Source organism: Calypte anna, chromosome 1 (genome assembly GCF_003957555.1).
Source record: "Calypte anna isolate BGI_N300 chromosome 1, bCalAnn1_v1.p, whole genome shotgun sequence".
Classification (NCBI taxonomy): Eukaryota; Metazoa; Chordata; class Aves; order Apodiformes; family Trochilidae; genus Calypte; species Calypte anna.
Window position 1 is genome coordinate 20,186,499 of NC_044244.1, and position 19,203 is coordinate 20,205,701.

Below are 19,203 nucleotides of genomic sequence, written 5' to 3' on the forward strand. Positions count from 1 at the left end.
CGTAGCCTTTATTTAGATATTATTTTGCATATTTTTACCCATGATGAAAGCAAACTTGCAAAACCATTTGGTAATCTAATTTATCAAGTTCACTCACACACTGATAGACAAGAATTTTAGTAAAATGTGTACTTATGATATTAATTTGTATTAATATCTGTCTCCTAGATGTTTATGCATTTTCCAGGGCTGGTGAATGGAAAAATCAGATCCCAGTACAATTTCAATTGCTTCCAGAAAACAGTTGTATGCTGTAATGTGCATCTACTTAGGGAATATACTTAAAAGGATCTACTTCCCATACTGTAACAGCATGCACTCTACCACCCACTATTTGTATGACAATATTTTACAAGGATACCATAAGTCTTTAAAGCATGGGGATGAATTAACTACACACAGGCTGTCAGATATTTACCTCTCCCCAAAACATTAGATGTATTAGATTAACACCAAAGACAATAAATATAGCTCAACCTCAGTAAAGGAGCTGACAGGACAGGACAAAAAGCATGACTGCAGAGATGCTTGCCTCAAAATAATGTATCACAAAACATCAAATGTGTCCCCCCTGATTCTCTTCCTCCTCCCCAGTTATTCTGCAACTGGAGTCAAAGCCAAGGCTCCTGTCAGCTGCTCAACAGATGCATGAGGAGGACCACAGCACACCTAATACCTTACTTGGGACACCTTCTTTTTCCTCTACTGTCCCACAGATGAGAGTTCTTTTTCTTTAGTGAATCTGACAGCAAGCATTTTGCCCCTCTCTCCCTAGGTTGTGCTGCCACTCATTTCAGAGTAAGATCTTGGGTAAATGTTATGCTTTGCCTAACATCTGGGCAGACCAGTTGGTAACAAGTTGATCACTAGAGAGAATCTATGTTGACAGTAGTCCCTTGCTCTGAGAGTAAACTGGTATTGGCATGCAAAAGGTGGTGAGAAGACACTCATGGAGCTGCTCCAGCAGGAACTACCCATTTTTTCAGATCTTGGCCAGATTAGTTTTCAGCTCTTGCTTAGGCACTCATACTAATGCCACCCATGGAAGTGGCACAAACAAGCAGCTAGGAGAGATCGGAGAACTGAACCAACTTGTTTGATAAGAGCATGGATTGGTACCCAATAAAGTGACTGTATAAACATGTCCTGACAAAATTTAAGTAAAATACCTTCAGTATATTTCCTAAAACTGGAGAAAGAAGTGCTGCCCTTCATTATTTTCAAAAACAACAGACAGGCTTGCTGAGAGAGGATGTTATCTCTGCTTGTTATTCTTTCAAGAGAGTAAAACCCTGCTTTTGTATAAGACAACTATTTTCAGGGTACCAAATTTACTTACAATAATGTTAGCATATCCAATTTTGCTTGAATCATGCAAATTAGATATATTTGGAACACTCTTTAGCTTTTTGTTTCAATTCCACATCTACATCGTTTACTTGTTCTTTTCCTCCTGGACTTGTATGTACTTCAAAAACAGATTTTCAAAGAACTATTTCTCTCAACATATCTTGCCCCCCAGCTGTAAAATCTTTGCTCACATATACCTCCCTTAGGAGAGAGAACTTTCTGCATAAACCTCCTTTAAGCAACATCTGTAATCATGCAAAGAGGTAGAACGTTCCCATGTGTCACAACCCCAGAAGGAGCCATACACATCCTGCAGTGCAAACCCAGGGTAGCACCACAAATATTTATATATATACCAGTTAAAATCTGTATCTTTCAGCTTGGACCACTGTAAGAAAGCACTATCCCATATATGTTTAAATCAAATCAACCAAAGAATTCACAAATGGATGGATGGCCGGATTTGAATTGTCCCAAAGGTATGAAAAATCTGGGTTACTGACCACACACGCCTTCCCTTCCTAGAGCCATCCTGGACTTTGAACAGGATCTCCTTGGTTTTGCTACCAAGCAAACCTGTACAGTCATTCCACTTGTACATGCTTCTGATGAAGCACTGGCAAATAATGCCACTGCAGAGCAGAGGCCAAACAACCCCAGAGAAGCTTCTCCTGTACAGAATGATCAGGCTAACACTTTGTAAAGATGCTGGCTGTAAGAAATGCTGAGGGGCATCAGAAATCTGCTCCAGAACCCTTGACATCAGGTCTACTATATGTTTCTGCTCATTACAGTGGAAACAGTATTGTGATCCTTTTGGGTTTTTTTCTCCTCTGTGAGTACCATAAGGAGCCAAATGGCCAGTGGCTTATAGTAGAGATTTTTGAGAGGAGGCAAAGGATGCCAAAGTCAACACTGTGACCCAGCTTGCTGTTCTTAATGAGGGTCCCCCAGAAAGCCTTGTGGAATTCTCATGACTTCTCACATGCAGTGAGAGCATCTTGGCAGAAAACAGCTCAAGAAAGGAAGGTTGGATAAGGGTGTCAGAATATAACCAGACAGAGCTCTCAAAGCAATGCACACCTTCTGCCTCCTCAGTACAACCAGAATCACTGTCCTTCATCCAGGTTCGAAAAAACCCCAAAAGAACTAGTTCTAAAAAGCATGCTTTTTAAAAACATAAGTCTAGCTTTGAAGAAAAAAATGGCAGGTCCAATCAGTTGCCTGGAAATTTCCATAAACATTTTAGAGAAAACACTAGCTGTGATTAAACACCAGAGTTACCATTTTTCACAAACTTGGAAGTTCCCAGGAACTGTAATTTAATAAAATTCATTTAACTAGTCCCAAATTAAACTGATGCAACTTTAAGAAAAAAACATATGGATAAACAAGACTATTTTGTGCATTCCTGGAAGACTTCTGTTTACAAAGTCATTGGCTTACTGACTGATAATAAGGAATTTCATGCCTAAAATCTAGTTTATTTTTCATTACATTGTACTTAATCAAGCGCTGCAGTAACAGGACACTAGAATACCATCTAGACGTCCAAAGGACCAGCTATTTTTAAACATAATGTATTTTGCACATATTGCATTAAATTACTCCAATAAGGCTGAGGCTTGCCTTGAATTTTACCCTAAAAAATTTAAGCAGACAAGTATTTAATTCTTTGTTTTATTCTTGTTAAATCCTTAAATTAAATATAATATTAATTGAAGCAAAGATTATTATAGAGATTAATCTCAAATACTACATTTAAATTAATTAAAGGAGGAAGAAAAGCAAAACAAGAACAGAAGCCAGGCTTATAAACAGAGTCATATAAACTCCAATAAAAAAGTAATACCCAGAGAGCACCAGGCATTTTTTCAAGTAACAGCAAAGGTGAAGAGCAGTGGAGGTGGTGTATTTCATGCAAATCAACATATTAATGCAAACTGTTCCCATTTAGCAAAGCAACATACCAGTTCACCCTGGACAACTGATTAAACAACATCATTGCTATCATAAAGCAAGAGGATGCAGGGCAGGAATGGAGCTGAAGTTCTCCTGTACCCAGCACTCAGACTTTTACCTGTGAAGACACCCATAACCCCCAGGCTGTTACCCCACCAAACCCAGGGGGATCAGAGGGCAGGAGGGCTTCAAACAGCCTCTTGCACAAGCCCAGCTCTGGTCTGAAAGCCCTGTGGAGGGAGCTGGGAGCAGAGTGGGCCACTGTTCCATCCCATGGGGCAGAAGGGAGCCATGAGGCAGCAAGAGTGATGGGAGTGGCACTGCCCTGCCAGAGCCAAGGGTGTCCTCCAAAAGCCTCACTCCCTGAGTTCAGTGGGCTTGGGGGTGTCCAAAAATTAATTAGACCTCAAGTGAGCAGGACCACGTAAAGTAGTTTGTTTATTGGTCATTGCACTGTTGCTACAGACACAGAGTTCAGAGGCTTATACCAAGCAGACAACAGAAGCAAGATCATGAGGAAGAAAAGCAGCGGAACAAGGCTCTTATCTGTGCTTATTCACAATAGTATTGTTCACTCATCTAAAGTCAAAAAGGAGGAAGGAGGCTGATACAACCAACTCCATCATTGGCAGACCCACGAAAAGGCTCACTTTGGCCAGGAATCAAAGGTTTATGAAGACAAAGCTAATGCAACAATAAAGAATGACACTAAAAAAGAAAACTCCAGAATCAATGCTATAGTCAATGATGACAACTGATTTGCAACACTTCCCTTTAAGTCTGTGGTGCTTTTTCTAAGTGTGGACAATTCTGTATTTTCACTGTTAGACACAAAAAGAAATCCAGTGCCAATATCCTTAGTTCTGCAAGAATACAGAATAATACCCCAGTTGGGGTATGACAACCTGCTTATTCTGTACAGTCCTGTGGACTGACAAGCACCACTGACAGCATCATAGGTGTCCATCCATCAGTGCCACCATAGATTGGGAGAAGTTACAAATATGTTACAATACAGGTGATAACCAAGCAGTTATATTCACAAAATTACAGAAGGAAAAGGAGGACAGTTTAGGCTGGTACCTTCGACAAAGATTTCTCAGTGAATCTCCTCCCCCAAACTGACACGACCCTTCAAATTCTACTTCAGTAAGACAAAGAACTGATGTGAAGCCCTATTTTACTGCACCCAGCTTTTCTACTTTTTTTCACTAGCTTGGGCAAACTGTTTTTTGCTTTCTCTTGATCTCCCCAGGATTCAGCAGCCCTTGCCAAAAATAACTTCATTTTAATTTTCTTCCACAATTCCCTTGCAGAAGTCGGCACTGTTTTAATGCTGTAGCATCATATATCCTTTTAATCTCTGCCTACACATTTTAACATTTCAAACACATGATTATTTATAAACAAAAAGCCACCAGGGCTTTGGTGAGGTAAAGTGGTTTAGTGGGGACAAAACTTGAGGGGGGTGAGGGAGGGTGAGTCATCATTTTCTGGTTTTAATCCTTCACTTCTCTGTTTTGGGCTTTGTTATTAGCAGCAGCACTTACTCACTTTGTGCAGGGCCAAGACAGCAAACAAGTTCTCTAAATTTGAAAGACAAACAATTCCAACTCCTAATTCAGCTGTGCATGCCTGCTCCGGGCTGTTCAGTCCCTTGTGACCCCTTTTTGTAGCCTGGCTTTTCCCTCCTTTAGCTGCCAACCCATTGACAGCCTTTGGCTGGGGTTTTATCCGTTCCCACCTGCTCCTGCAAGTGGGAGAACAGACTGGGATACAGTGACGCCATCCTTCAGTTTTGTGCTGCATTCAGGGCTGGGCATTGCCACACCAAAGGAACGGAGCAAACAGGTTACAAAAACTGTTTGCACAGACAAAGCGAGGCACTTGAAAACCACTGCTGCTCCAACTAAAACACCACTTGGAAACAAGCTGCACTGCATACTGAAAGGGAGACAGCACTTGTTGAAAATCCCCTCTCCTTTTTGGTCATTGCTCAACAGGGCAGCAGAAAAATTTGTCCCCCAGCCCAATTATACCACTCTGCTGATGCTGTAACAAAAAGAGCCATGACAGAAATAACAAGGTAACCTGCATCTCTCATGGAAGCAACAGCAGGAGGTAGACAAATTAACTGCCATCACACACCATTTTTCTTCCCACTTCAAGCGCCCCCTCTCCTACTCTACACACTCCTTCTATAGATACCTTCCTGCAAAAGGAAAAAAAAAACTCTGAAGACTTGCCCTCTCGTTCTCATCTACACTTCATATCTTTTGCAGCTCCAATGGGATACAACCCTTTACCTTATGCTGCAAGAGTTGAGCAGTGCAGGAGCCCAAGTCCAGCTTGGGAAATGACACCCTGCAAGTTTTGGCTTGGGAATTTTTAAGGATGCTTAAGTCTAGAAAAAAAACCTTAAGTGTGGGTGCCTCTGGGTCAGCTGCTATACCCACATTTCTGTACCAAAATACTTGAATTCAGTTTCAAAAGTGTGAATACTCTTGAGCTCCAGGTATAAATTAGGACAGCAAAGAATATGCAGAACCTCTGAGAATTTGACTAGTTATTTCAGCAAATTAACTAGGTAGCAACTGTGAAAATGCTGATGCTAGGCAGTATTTCAGTTTCCTGGTATATAAATGGATATAATTCTTACTTACCTGACAGGTGTGTCATGAGAATTAGCTAATATTGACACTTTGATCTTTAAAATACTTTGCCAAGTATTAATAAAGGCAGGATCATTTTGCATTTAAAACAGCTAGTACTTTGAAGGTGAATTTGTTTCCACCCCTCTCCTAAAATGGTAAAGAATCTGCTATTTGTTTTCCTCCATATTCCCCAGGAAATGATGCCAGAGAAATATGAGAAAGAAATGTGGAGCTGTGTTTCATGGAAGATTAATGGATACCTCTAAAGAAAAAACTATTTTGTTGCAAGAATCTTCTGCCGTGGGTCTTATAGCCATACCTGTAGGCTTAGGTTGAATATTACTGAATGTAGGGAGAAAGGACACCCCCACACCCCAGTAAGCCACCTTTTTATAACTAAAACACTGGCTAACCCACTTTTTTTTAAAAGCAGTTCTCAAAATGAAGTATAAGTAGCTCATACCACAATGCAGATACTCAAGTACTGGATCTGCTGCTAAAGTGTGGCCTCTTTTCTCCACAGAGGGAAAGGTGGCAGCATATGGGCAAAACTACTACAGTTTCATCCGAAACATGCCCAATGCTTCATGACACCTTGTTTTTGGTTTTTTTTTAGAAAGGTCACCCATGTAGGCCGCTGCTGGAGAAAACAGAATCAAGGTTTGCCTGAAAAGACAGCTCTCTTCCAGTCACTCCATGCTTGGTAATAAGGGGAGGACCTTTACCATGGGCACCCTTGTCCCAAAGATCCAGCAGCAAAGGCATGACATTTGACCTTTACATGGCCCAGTGAATTTAACCCCTTATTAGGTGAAAATAAAAGATTGTATTTGATAGCATATGGGAAAGCAGCAGCAGAAGTCTCCAAGTAAGCTGCCTTCCACACACCAGAGATCATTATGAAGGGCTTTCCTGTGGCTGTTCCTGGTGGTTACAGCCTGACCTGGTGTGACAGGCTTGTTGTGCTAGCAGTGCAGAGACATCACCTCCCCTGGAGCAGCAGTATTTTCTTTGATGCCAGCCAGGCAACACAGGGACCCCAGAGCCAATGGGGAAGAAAAAAAGACAGGACATTGGTACTGGAAGAGGTGCCACAAAGCCCAAGCATGAAGCACGATACAATCCCTGTGCAGTCTCACCAAATGCCCTTTAGGGTCTCAGGGTGATAGCAACAGACATTGTGTGAGATAATTTTTCTAAGCCTACATCTTGTTCCCTCCTGTTGCCAAAGACATGTAAAAAATACTGAACAAATGTCACCTGGTGCTTCAGTGACTTAAGTCCTATGGATGTAAAGATAAGTGTTAGAGGTGATTCTGGGAACTCAAGTCTGATTGATTGTCATATCTAGAAAGTATTAGAATTAAGATTCTTTATGCAAATCCTACATTATAGTCTTTATGATGGGAAGACTTTTCCCCCTGGTACCCAGCCTCATTTAATGCACAGCATAGACATTACTTAATGAACTAGCAACTTTTCAGTATTTACTTTTCTCTTCATTACCTGGTGTGCCTCTATGCCTTGTTTACCATGCTATCTAAAGGCTGCTGAGAATTATTCATTTAAATCACAATATGGGAGCCAAGTTCTTATAAATAACAATTAATTTTACAATACACAGCTGGATGCTGAAACCAAGATGGACATTTTTAGGATGGGTACAATTTTGAGCAACTACTTTATACTCCTAAATGTCTAAAAAGCATTTCCATAGACTTTCCATAAGGAACCTGCCCACTGGCAAGCAGAGCTTAGAGATAGAACAAGACACAATATGGTCCTCACCCTTCACAAGGGTGTTTGAACCAAGGTATTTATGGTGAGAGTGCATACATTTTACATAAGAAACACTATTGAGAACAGTGAACAAACCTCTCAATGCTACATTAAAAAAATGGTACAGGGATTTCAAATTACTGGATGAGCAGTAAAAACCTAATTTTGGTATCTAATTAGAGCTGGGTATTCTTCCCCTAACGCTGTGCACTTTCCTGCCTCTGTTCTACTTGACACTGCCTTCTGATTTGCTAAGTTATACACATCCCTTCCTTCTGCTTACAGTCAAGCTCAAGATTATTTTGATGTATCATCAGCCTAATGCAACATTTATTGTTCCTATTGTCCACTGTACATTTTTTCCCAGCCTTTCCCAATATATTTTAAGGTGTGTGTGGGAATAACCACTCCCACTGTCTTCTCTCTGCTTTTCATCAGGTGAAGAAACACAGCAAACCAACATTTCACTGAACTCCTCCAGCATCTCAGCTTTGGCCTTCAACTCTATGAAAGGTCAGTCCAGAAGCTCATTGGAAGTGAATGAGGAAACTCCTGCAAGTTTACTCCTCTTTCTGGCTTTATCTTTAAGGGCAATTCCAACCCAAACCATTCTATGATTCTATGATTCTAATGTACTTGAAATCCAAGTTTCAGATTTAATTTTCAATCTTGACTATAACAAAAGATTTCAGTAAATATCTGGATGTGCTACACATTAAAAAGGATGATCATAAGAGAGTGTACTGGATTTCATAGTTTCAGGGCACTGCCTCCAGTTTATGGATGTATACAGGTAAAGCCACGGCTCCTCTGGGTTCCTCTAAAGTGCTTTGTTTGCTCTCTTGGGCTCTGCTGACTTTTTATGTGAGAATGTCTCCACAGGCACTTATGTAATACAAAACCAAAAGTAGGTATGATGAGGATTTTTTTCCTCTCCACGTAAACTCCTTAATTTGGTGCCACTGCAGAAATCTCAGCCAACATGAGACCAATTACTTTTTGAAAATAATTCAAGTTTAGAAGAATAAATCAATAATTTTAATGTCCAGTAGCTGAAGGAGCCAGATTAAGAAGATTTCCACTTAGGACCTCAGTCTTCACATGCACAAAATTTAAATATCATGAAAATAATATCTACTGGAGACCATATTTCTTTTTACATCAAGGACAAGGTGCTAGTACCTACCTCTCTGCAAGGGTGTGTCTATTCCTTTGGCAGTTCATAGAATCACAGAATAATCTGCATTGGATTGGAAACTCTCTAAAGTTCAACTAGTCCAACTTCCCTCAACTAGAGACACCCTCAACCTGATCAGGCTGCTCAGAGCCTTGCCAAACCTCACTTTGAATGTCTCCAAGGATAAGGCCACAGCTACTTCCCTGGCCAATCTGTTCCATTTTTCCACCATCCTTCCATGACCAGCTAGCTAAAAATCTTAGCCTACTACTCAACTTTCTGAAATACAGCTTTACTTCATGTCTTTTGTTTTCACATAAGTGAAATGACATTTTAACTGGGCAGAGAGCTTTTATAATTCAACCCATATTTCAAACCAATGGCCCCTTCTTGCTAAACAGACACTGACAAAACTACAAATGAAAAAAAACCAAACAAATATTCTGCTTCTTTAATAAAAGTGAGAACTGAAGATAACAGTACCTCTTCCCCAAGTTTCCCAGAAAAAAGAACTGATAATCAGGTTGGTGACAATTAAAAATAACTGAAGAATAAACTTCTACTTGTTCTAAGTCATCACCACAAGAACTGCCAAGGTCACTTGAGATGTGCTTTTAGGACCCTGAAGTAACTGAAGTGATAGGTCCCAGTAAATGCCTTCAAAACTTTGTTTTGTTCAATACACACCAGAAGCTTTTAGGGATTTGATTTTATTTCTAATAAGCCTATATAGGTTTCAAAGTGGACCAGACACCAGAGAGTCAATGCACAGCCTAGCCTATAAATCTTTAACTTAGTGCAATGTTGTCACATCTAAGGATATTAATTTCAAGCAACCTTGCATCAGTAGACAGCTCTGTATAAACCAGACAGCACTTCTCAGTGTTCCTGCAGTATCTCACTGTGTCAGTACAATTGGTCAGCTAGTTATTCTACAAGGCAAGTTTATAAATGCCCAAAGGCTATAATTAAAACTATCCCAGCTTGTGAGACATTTAAGACAGGATCACTGTCCTATTTGACATGGAAGTCATGAATTCTGTACTTTATCCAACATTTGGAAAGGCTTAGTTGACCACTTCCAAACTCACCAGGCAGGCTCTGGGAAATAGAAGGTGAAATCATGGGAAAAATGTAGCATGAAACAATCCTGGAATGAATCTGTGGCAGTTAGAAGTTCATGACCACCACTACCCTGCACATCAGAGCCACTCAAAGCCTCCTGGGGTATGACTTGCAGAGATACAGATTTGCTTCATACACAAATATATATAGACGTGCTTGCACACAATTAAGAGGGTTCACATTATTATAAAATACAGGTAAGGAAAGCAATTACTTTAAGAAAAATAATGGGTTATTCACCATCAAAGGAACAATTTCAAAAAGGTCTAGAAAATGAAGCAAAGCTTTTATTGCTAGAGAACTATTGACTCCAGGTTTAAGAAAGTGACCTCAAGTGAACAACAATGCACTTAGCCTGGAACTTGCAGCTGCTGTATTTCACTCTAAATTGAATTGTCAATCCACAGTGCAATCTTCTTCTATAAACTCACATCTCTGGGGCAAGTACACAGAGAAATACTTCATACTGGCTGCAAGTTAGACTAAATTAGTTAGACTGGCTCCAAGTTAGACTAAATTCTTTTGGAAATGGGAAACATGTCCATGTTACCGAATTTAAGGATCCCCATGGGTACTTCTAAAAGGGTAGTGAGGGTTTTTTCCATCTAAGGACACTTAGTGACAACTTCAAGTTGACGTTTTTCCTTTTCATAAGCATGAAAATAATAGCACATGTCACTGTTAAAAAACCACTAGGTATGTATAGCCTAAAGACCCAAACTGAAAAAAATGCAACAGCCATTTTATACCTCACGTACACAATGATCAGATCTGGCATTCTTGTCACACTGAAAATTGGTTTTGTTTTAGTCTTTTTTTGCAACTTAGGCTGTCAATTTACCATGATCTATAATATCACCAGAGTCAATGGTTTGCAAACATAAATAATTGGTACATGCTGTGAAATACTTACATTCACTTTTCCACTAAGTCTTCTTCACTACAGTCAAGTTATTTTCCAGGGCAGGGTTTAATCTTCTTACTAAATAAAAGGAGGCAGCAATTAAAAATATATTAGTATGTATTAAGCTATTATCAACCACCTTAAATTTACAGACTTTAAGATATAGAATTTAAGATCATCTATAGCATCCCATAAAATTGTAATTTGTTTATAAATTGTCAATTTTATTACATTTTAAACACAACTTTATCACACCATAACTTTCAATCCTGAGGCTAAATGGGGCAATGTTCTGTATTTCAATAGCTGCTCAGATAATAAATCAGATGGACAGTTGCTCACAGATGTACAACTAATTACTGAAGAACTGAGATCTCAACTGATATATTACCAGAAAGAAAGCCTGGCAATACAGATGGGGTATTGTATAATTTGGCACTCCTCTAGCTAGAGCTTGAACATGCTCTTATCAATGGCAGTAGTCAGCACCTCCCACGATCAAACATTTAAGAATGGAAGAGAAACAGTGTCTGTCCCTCTAGAGAATGATGTATTACCATCTGATACCATTTAACACTACTGCGTAAGCCAAAAAGTGATTAAAAAGGGTTCACATAGATTGTTCAACAATGTGAAGACAACAACTGCCCTCAAAAAAATATCCCCATCAATAGACATAGTGAGTGCTGAATATCCCAACCTGTTTCCCACACACTGATATTTCTCAGTTACTTTTCTGTAAGGCACAGGATGCCCACTCAAACACACTGCAAAGAATGCTGTCACATATGCTAAAAGATCAGCACATGGCAGTTCCCAGGGGAGAGAGACCAAACACATGGGGCAAAATCCAGCCCCCTGTCTCCAAAGCCATCTCATCTCAGCTGAATCTGACTTTGAGACTTGCTTAACACCAGCTCCCTGGGGAGGTAAGACACAAACATCAGCATGGCTGCTCTTCTCCCTTCATGCTCCTTGAGGCTGCCCAGTACTAATCAAAGTTTATTTTTGATGTGATTTAATTTCTTGTTTGCATTCTAGTTGCTGCGGTAACACATTCTTTAAGACTACATACAGTCATCTCTTCCTGGAGCCTCCTGACAATACAAATGGCTCAGCATCAACCACATGAGATCTCAGGGAAAAGCTGTCTAAAAGAACCTGCACCCTCACTGGATGGAAGGTGAACATGCATACTCAGCAATAGTGAAAAAAAATGAAGGACATGAGAGAAGAGCTGGGTGAGACACTCAGACCACAGCTGCATGATACAGTTTAACTGGAGGGTGTAGGCTTGGAATGGGACTGAGGGAAGCAATAGGAGGGGAGTTTAAGCAAAGCAGCCAACACAAGACAGACAGACGAAACCTTTAGACTTCAGGACAAAGGCAAAGGGCAGATTTCTTTGTGCTACTGACAAAGGGAAAAACAGATCTGGTGCAACTTAAGCATAAAATGGAAAAAGAAGTAGAGAAGTAACAGGAAATGCAAAAGGATGTGAAAGATCATGATACTGTCAGAAACAGTCAAGAAGAAAAGAGGTGGAGAGAGTCAGCAGGAAAACAAGGCTTCATCCCATTGAGGAGCTCCCTTTATACATTGTTCCTCCCCTTTAGAGCATTTTTGCAAGCACTGCTCAAAGGTGACTTAGACACACTTTGCATTGGTTCACATCTCAACTTTGCAGATGTGGTAACTGAAGTGCCTGAAAACCACTGGTTGAGCATAGAAAAGGAACCAAACGCTGTGAGCTCTGACTGCTGCATACCCAGCAGTATGCCCCCTGCTAATAACATCACAAATTAATTTATTGGGAAGACAGGTTCAACCATAACCCGTCAGAGAGTCACCAGGCTACTTATGTGTCAGTTCTCACATGGATATACCAGACATTTTAGTCTGTAGTTGGTAACAAGCTGTGGCAGAGAGTGATGCTACCAAATTGTACTGAATTCTCTGTGCTATAAAATAGGAAGCCTTTTTCATAAGAGGCCTGGGACACAAGCCAGAAATCTCACTCACTGTCTCTCTGTTTATTCAGCCTGAGTCATTAGATTTTCCAGGTTTCTCCACTGAAATGGCACACTACTTTGGCTAGGTTTAGATGGACACAGGTGGTACCATCTGCCCCAAGCCTTGCTGGTTCTGTTTGGTTTTGTTTTTTCCTTTTACCTCCTACTCATAGCACAACAGCTCTTTTTCAGTATCTCACAATGGAACACCAGGAGGAACTGCTCTTTCATGGCATAGGTTTGGCCAGCTGACATGTCAAAATGACTGCTGGGACTAAAATACACATTGCTGTCACAGGTCCTCTGATAGCTGGAGGCTCTTGCAGACTGACCTAAAGTCAAAAGCACTGTAATGACATGGGGTAGGGGTATGTTCTTTAGAGCTGATGGAAAACACAAGCACAAACAGAGCAAGCATGGAGCAGAGGGGTGCTCACACAAGCTAACTTCAGTCTAACCGTGTTGATCTTCCTGTTCTTCTCTTCCCACTGGCTTGGGAAAGAGGGTTCTGCCACAGATCACCTCCTGGAGGAGGAAAGAATCTTCCCTGAACTGCTTTTTCAGGAGACTCCCTCTGTCCTCCATTAGCTGCAGAGAACAGCAGGGAGTTTACTGCCCTTGGATAACATTTAACTCTTGTCCTGCCTCGACCCAATCTGAATGCACTAAAAGGTTCCCATCTTTTCACATGACACAATTTCTGCCTTACATATCAAAATACTTCTAGGAAGAAGACCAGCACAGATATGTCATGTGAATAAAGCCACCAGGACAGGTCAATAACCCAGCAGAGCCAAGATCCTGCAAGCTCCCTCTTCCCCATCAGGCAGCTGTATCTCTTTATTTAGGGTGAATGTCTCAGATACCATCATTTCAAAAAGATGATAAACTCCATCTGATCAGTTCTGTTCAAGGGCAAAATTCTGCAAGCAGACAGCACGCTGGGACTGCTGGGGAGAGGGGGGAGGGTGTGGGTTCCGAAAGCTGCAAGAAACAAAGTGCAGCGCTCATCCTGCGGTGCCCAGAGCAGACATAGCTATAAAAAGGAGTAAAAATACATCAAATGCTTTTTTGTTTTTTGTTTTGTTTGCTTCTAGAGCTAAAAACAGATCATAAACCACATTTCTTTGAGGGAGTTTTGTTTGTTAGAAAGGGCAGGCACTGGGTCAGGGATAAAAAGTTGTACTATCCGGTTCCCAGACACAGACCTTATTCCCCTGAGCGTTCAGCTATATGGAACATATGGAGCAGATACTTTTCCTTCAGGCTTTACATGCTCCTGGAACTTATCCGGCTGTTGAGCTAACAAGCTCAGTGCACCCGATAGGATGGAGCACGGAGGATAACACGTAACATTACATACTGCTTTTTGGAGCTTAATTTTGAAAATGGATCTTCACATTTCAGTTCTGGGAAGGCAAAATTACAACACTGAGATCATGTCCATATGGAAACAGGATACAGAATTTACTATTAAAAACTTCAGGGTGACAACAAATGTCGGCTTAACTCTAAACATTGAAATGTATTTACATCTTTAATTAACTCTGTCTCACATTACTACACTCCAGTATCTGGTCAATGCTGTCTGTATCTTCCCTCACTTTCAGCTCTCCAGTTTCTATTGCTCTTGATCATCTCTGCTCTGTTCTGTCCACCTCCTTGACCTCAGAGACAGCCACTCCACTTCTATCCCATGAAATCTAGAGTTCTATTACTGATTTCCTTTCTGTCTCCTCTGCTTAGCCACCTTGATCTTAGTATCATCATGGTCTAGAAGCTGTTTAATGTAGCTCTACATCAATACCGTTAAATCTAATACTAATTAAACTTTTTTTCCCTTTGGTTTCCAGACAACCCCACATCCTCTTAGCCTCACTTTTATGCACTACGAAAAGATCTTTACCAACTGTGTGCAAAAATTAATAGAACATTAAAATAATAATGGAAGTGTTTATTATTGTTGGATAAACCTCAAAAGACTGAATACTCTCACGCAGCCCCTTCCATTTTGCTCTTCCTATATTTTGCAGGGGGAAAAAAAGGAAAAAACAAGGAAAAAATACACATGCTGAAGTTTTCCATTCTTAAAAGGTATAAAAAATCTCAGAGTAAAATCAGAATTTTACAGATACAGTCTAAGAGCAAAAATCGGCATAATCCAAAACTGAAACCAAACAATTTGTGGCCCATTACCCTTTCTGAGTATACTTCATGTGAGGCCATGGTGACTAAATACCTTATCTCTATAGACTTTTCCAGAGAGATTTCTTAACTACAGAATTAAACACACTAACCACAAGGTATTTCCTTCTCTGTCTTTCCTTCTGATCAGTCTAGAAGCCCTACCTGCTCCTTCAGCAATAGTTCACCACAAAGATCAAACAACAAGAACACAACCCCATGAACTGCTGAGAGGTTGAGGTGCAGCATCCTGCATATTAGGGCAACAACTGAGGCAAGTATCAGTGGAGAACTGGTGAGCAGCACCTCTTCCAGCCTCTTCAGTTTGACATTTATCAAACCTTTCAGTTTGTACTAGGCAAAACTGTTCCCTGACTTGTCACTTCCATAAGGCAACAGGGCTGCTCTCTGACCAACGTGGAGCTAAGCCAGCACTCAGTGCTGATCCATACTCATCAAACTCGTCTGGCCACTTGGCACAAGGATTTATTCCAACACAAAGCAACAAAGAAAAATCAGTTTCTCAAAAGCTGCTTGAGAAACTCACACACCTCACTTCCTTGTCTTCCAACACCGTATTTAGCTTGGTAACTTAATAAGAGTAAGGATACTAAGAAATTATATTAGAAAGGTTTTTGCAGAAAAAGATATTTTAGACAGATCCTTAACTATGAACTACATGCCTGCTAGTGAGCTGTAATACAAAGAATATTATTCAAACACACTTGGGATGGCCATTGTAACATTCTCACAGGCTTTTTGGTTGCAGATAACACCATTGTCCTAAACTCACACCATAAAAGCCATGCTACATAGTAATTTCAGCTACATTAGTTACTTGAGAATGCTAAAATAGCAAATAGGGGAGGCAGACTTCTGTCACAGTAATGGGTACCTGCTTTTCCTTATAAAAATTAAACTTTACAAATGTGATATTAAAGATAACTCCAGGTTGTAGGTTTCACTTGAGTTTAAGCACACCTGCAGTAGTCTATGAAGCAAGCTCAGCAGAGTATGCATGTCAGAGATCAGAATTTTTCCATGTGTTAGGTGAACCAATACACTATTGCAATACAAGTTTACAGATGCAATTGTAGGGGTCTCATCAAACCTGGTAGCTTCTCTGTACACAGTACAGCAAAGGAAGAAGGCAGGCTCTTCCAGAAGGCAATGGAAACTGGGTTTTCTTTCTTTTACTGTTGGCTGGAGAGGCGCCCCATGTGCTCATGCTATGAGTCTTATCTATTAAAGTGAATTGCCATTATTTAACAGAATACCACCTTTTTAATTCTGTGCCCTCGGGATAAAAAAGATTCAGAAGTTAGTGAAAACCTCATCAATGTCTTCACTCTGATATACTCTGCATAGACAGTAAAGAACTTCTCTTTAGTAGCTCAGCAGGATCTTTTCAGTCCTTAAGATGATCACATGCAGTCTTTCACAGCTGTCTTATAGGTCTTTTCATCAAGCACTTTGCTTTCCCCACATCTGTCAAGATGCCACAGTGGACTTGGAAAAAATTTCCTGAAGCAGATCTTTCATCTTTTAACTCAACTTCCCAAGTAATAAAGGCTGCCTGCCTGCAAGCAGGAACCCAATCTCTGATTATTAAGTAAACACATGCCACTTACATTCTAGCTGAAGGTTAATCATCAAGCAGTTTACAAAACACATGTTACTTTGGAGAGCCAAAGTGAAGGGAGAATTCCCACAGGGCCAGAATTGCTGCCCTGAACATGCACCTGTGTGTTAATGTGTTCACACAGGAAAAGTCTACAGGAGAAACCAACACACTCTCAGGAAAAGCCAGGAACCATTTGCAATGCCAGCTTTGCAAGCCCCTTACTTAAAGTAGCCTTGGTCAGTCCAAATACATTTATACGTATCTACCTTTGAGGAGGACATCATGCTTAAGGTCGCAACCTTTGTTGTTCAATGAACAGAGTGTAAAATAAATTCAAATGCTCTTTGTTCTTACAGTTACTTTCTCAGCTGGCTTTAGAAGACACTTTCTGCAGCAAGTGAGGATGCTGCGTTTTTGGCTGAAGCCTCCCCCTTGTTCTGACAGCATGGGGCTGAGCCAGCCTTGACCCTATGGAAGAGGCCCATCTATGTAACTCAGTGGCTTCCTTGCAATGCAAGATGCTCCCCACATCATAAGTATCACCCAGTGTAGGTGACAGGAGAGAGGCCACTGCTACGCAGCAGAACAAAGCTTAGGCATAGTTTTCTAGGAATTTACCATAATACTGGCACAGTTAAATTTTTAAATTATCCAAAATTCAAAATTGCCCGAAGCTCACAAGTTCAGGTTTCTCTTCACTTTCCTATTCCTTCAAAGTTTCCCGCTGTCCTCAATTCTCAGGTTATTTTTGTTTGTTTGTGTTTCTTTGGCTTTTGGGTTTTGTTTTTTTTTTTTCTTTTTTGCTTTGCTTTGTTTTCCTTTGCCTTCTGAGGACCTGGGAAGAGAAGAGACATCAGGAGAGGTACCCTGAAAATGAAGCCAGGCTGCCATCATATTTGTGCTGACTGTAGAAACCAGTATAAACATAGATCAGTTGGCTGAGTTTGCATTCACGAGCAGTTTTCAAAGCACTGAAGTCACTCAATAATTTCAAAATATCAGTAAGTACTTCACTGACAAGAATTATTATGAATCTTGTATTATTCTGGTGATGTGTAGACTTACAGGTAGCTCTGTGCTTGCCATAAAATATTCTACAGCTGCTGCTTTGGCTTAAAACAACTCCAGCACCACCAACCACCCCCCCTTAACAAAACACAGTTGTTAACTACTATCTGAAGAACACAAAAATTCACCAAAATTGCTCTACAACCATTACTGTTCAATCAAGGTAAATTGTGTAACATCCAAGGACACTGCTTCAGAGCCTGCCACCTCAAAAAAGAAAATCAGTATCTGCTATATTACATTCCCCTTTTCATCTTCATGCCATTGAAGGCATTCCACAGGCAGTTTTATTTCTGAGAGCACTGATTTTCAATCGATCTGCTCTGGCCTGGATTTGAAATAGGATACTACATGAAATTGGATCCTGGGAGCCTCAAACATGTCCAAGCTTGCAGAGGAGGTTAAACAAAAAGAAAAAGAAGGGTTTTTTTTAAAACACAAGGTGCTAGTAAAACGGATTTTAAAGTGCCCTCCAATTCTCTCAACTGGAAGTAATATATTACCGCTATAAAGTCTTTTATATCAAGCTCTTGAAATTTTTTATTATTTAGACAATGCCACTGGTGCACACCTTACCTTAGAAATATGAATTTTAGTACTCAACTAAAGTGATCCAAACCACCAAGGTAATTAAGACTGCTTTAAAATTGGCTTCACTACCTTTCCCCATTCACCTGGCAACCTACAGCCCAGTCCTGCAATCTCTTCATCACGTGGTCAGTGGGAGTACTTGCACGAGAATTTCAAGGTTTATTCCTTAATTTACAAAGTGCAGCCTGCCTTATTGGAAAAGGGAGCAGGAATGATAGTGGGAGTATGAAAAAGGAGAGGAAAAAAATGCTAAGTATAGGAAGATAAAAAGGGAAAACAGGAAGTCAAACAGGGAACGGAACATGGATGAGAGAGAATAAATGACATAAGGAGATAACAGCAAAGGATGGCATGAAAAACAAGAGGAAAAGCATAAAGGAATGAAGAGCTTAAACACTGTAGGGCTTTAAATGCATTTCCAAGACACTGAACAGAGAAGTAAAGTGCAGGAGATAGCAGATTGAAGTGCTGAACACTTTACTTTTAATTCTTATTTTAAAAAGTAAAAATCACCTCAGGACCATTTTCCTGGGATTCCAATTCCTCTGGAGCTGAGTATGAGACACTGGAGGACTCCAGACATGGCAAACTAGGCAAGCCTTACCAGAGCCCAGAGAGAAAGACCAGTGAAGTTTTGGGTGTCTCTTGATGCAACTGAATTTTCCCAGGCTAGCCCATTGCACTGCAAATGTTGTTACTTTTGTTTGTTTCTAAGAGTCAAAAAAAGGAATCAACTGTCAAGTCCCCTTTGAAGCTTAAGTAAAACTTCATCT

General features: G+C 40.4%; 1 protein-coding gene across 9 annotated transcripts in view; it reads right to left on the reverse strand.

Annotated features, from left to right (window-relative positions):
* Positions 1-19,203, reverse strand: part of PLXNB2 (plexin B2) — a 245,272-nt gene that overhangs the window by 98,420 nt on the left and 127,649 nt on the right. For all 9 annotated transcript variants that reach the window (XM_030448200.1, XM_030448145.1, XM_030448174.1 and 6 more), the window contains one exon: positions 10,961-11,029. In XM_030448200.1, coding sequence (XP_030304060.1) covers positions 10,961-10,962 — 2 coding nt within the window. In that variant the 5' untranslated portion in view covers positions 10,963-11,029. The remainder of the gene's footprint in view (positions 1-10,960; positions 11,030-19,203) is intronic.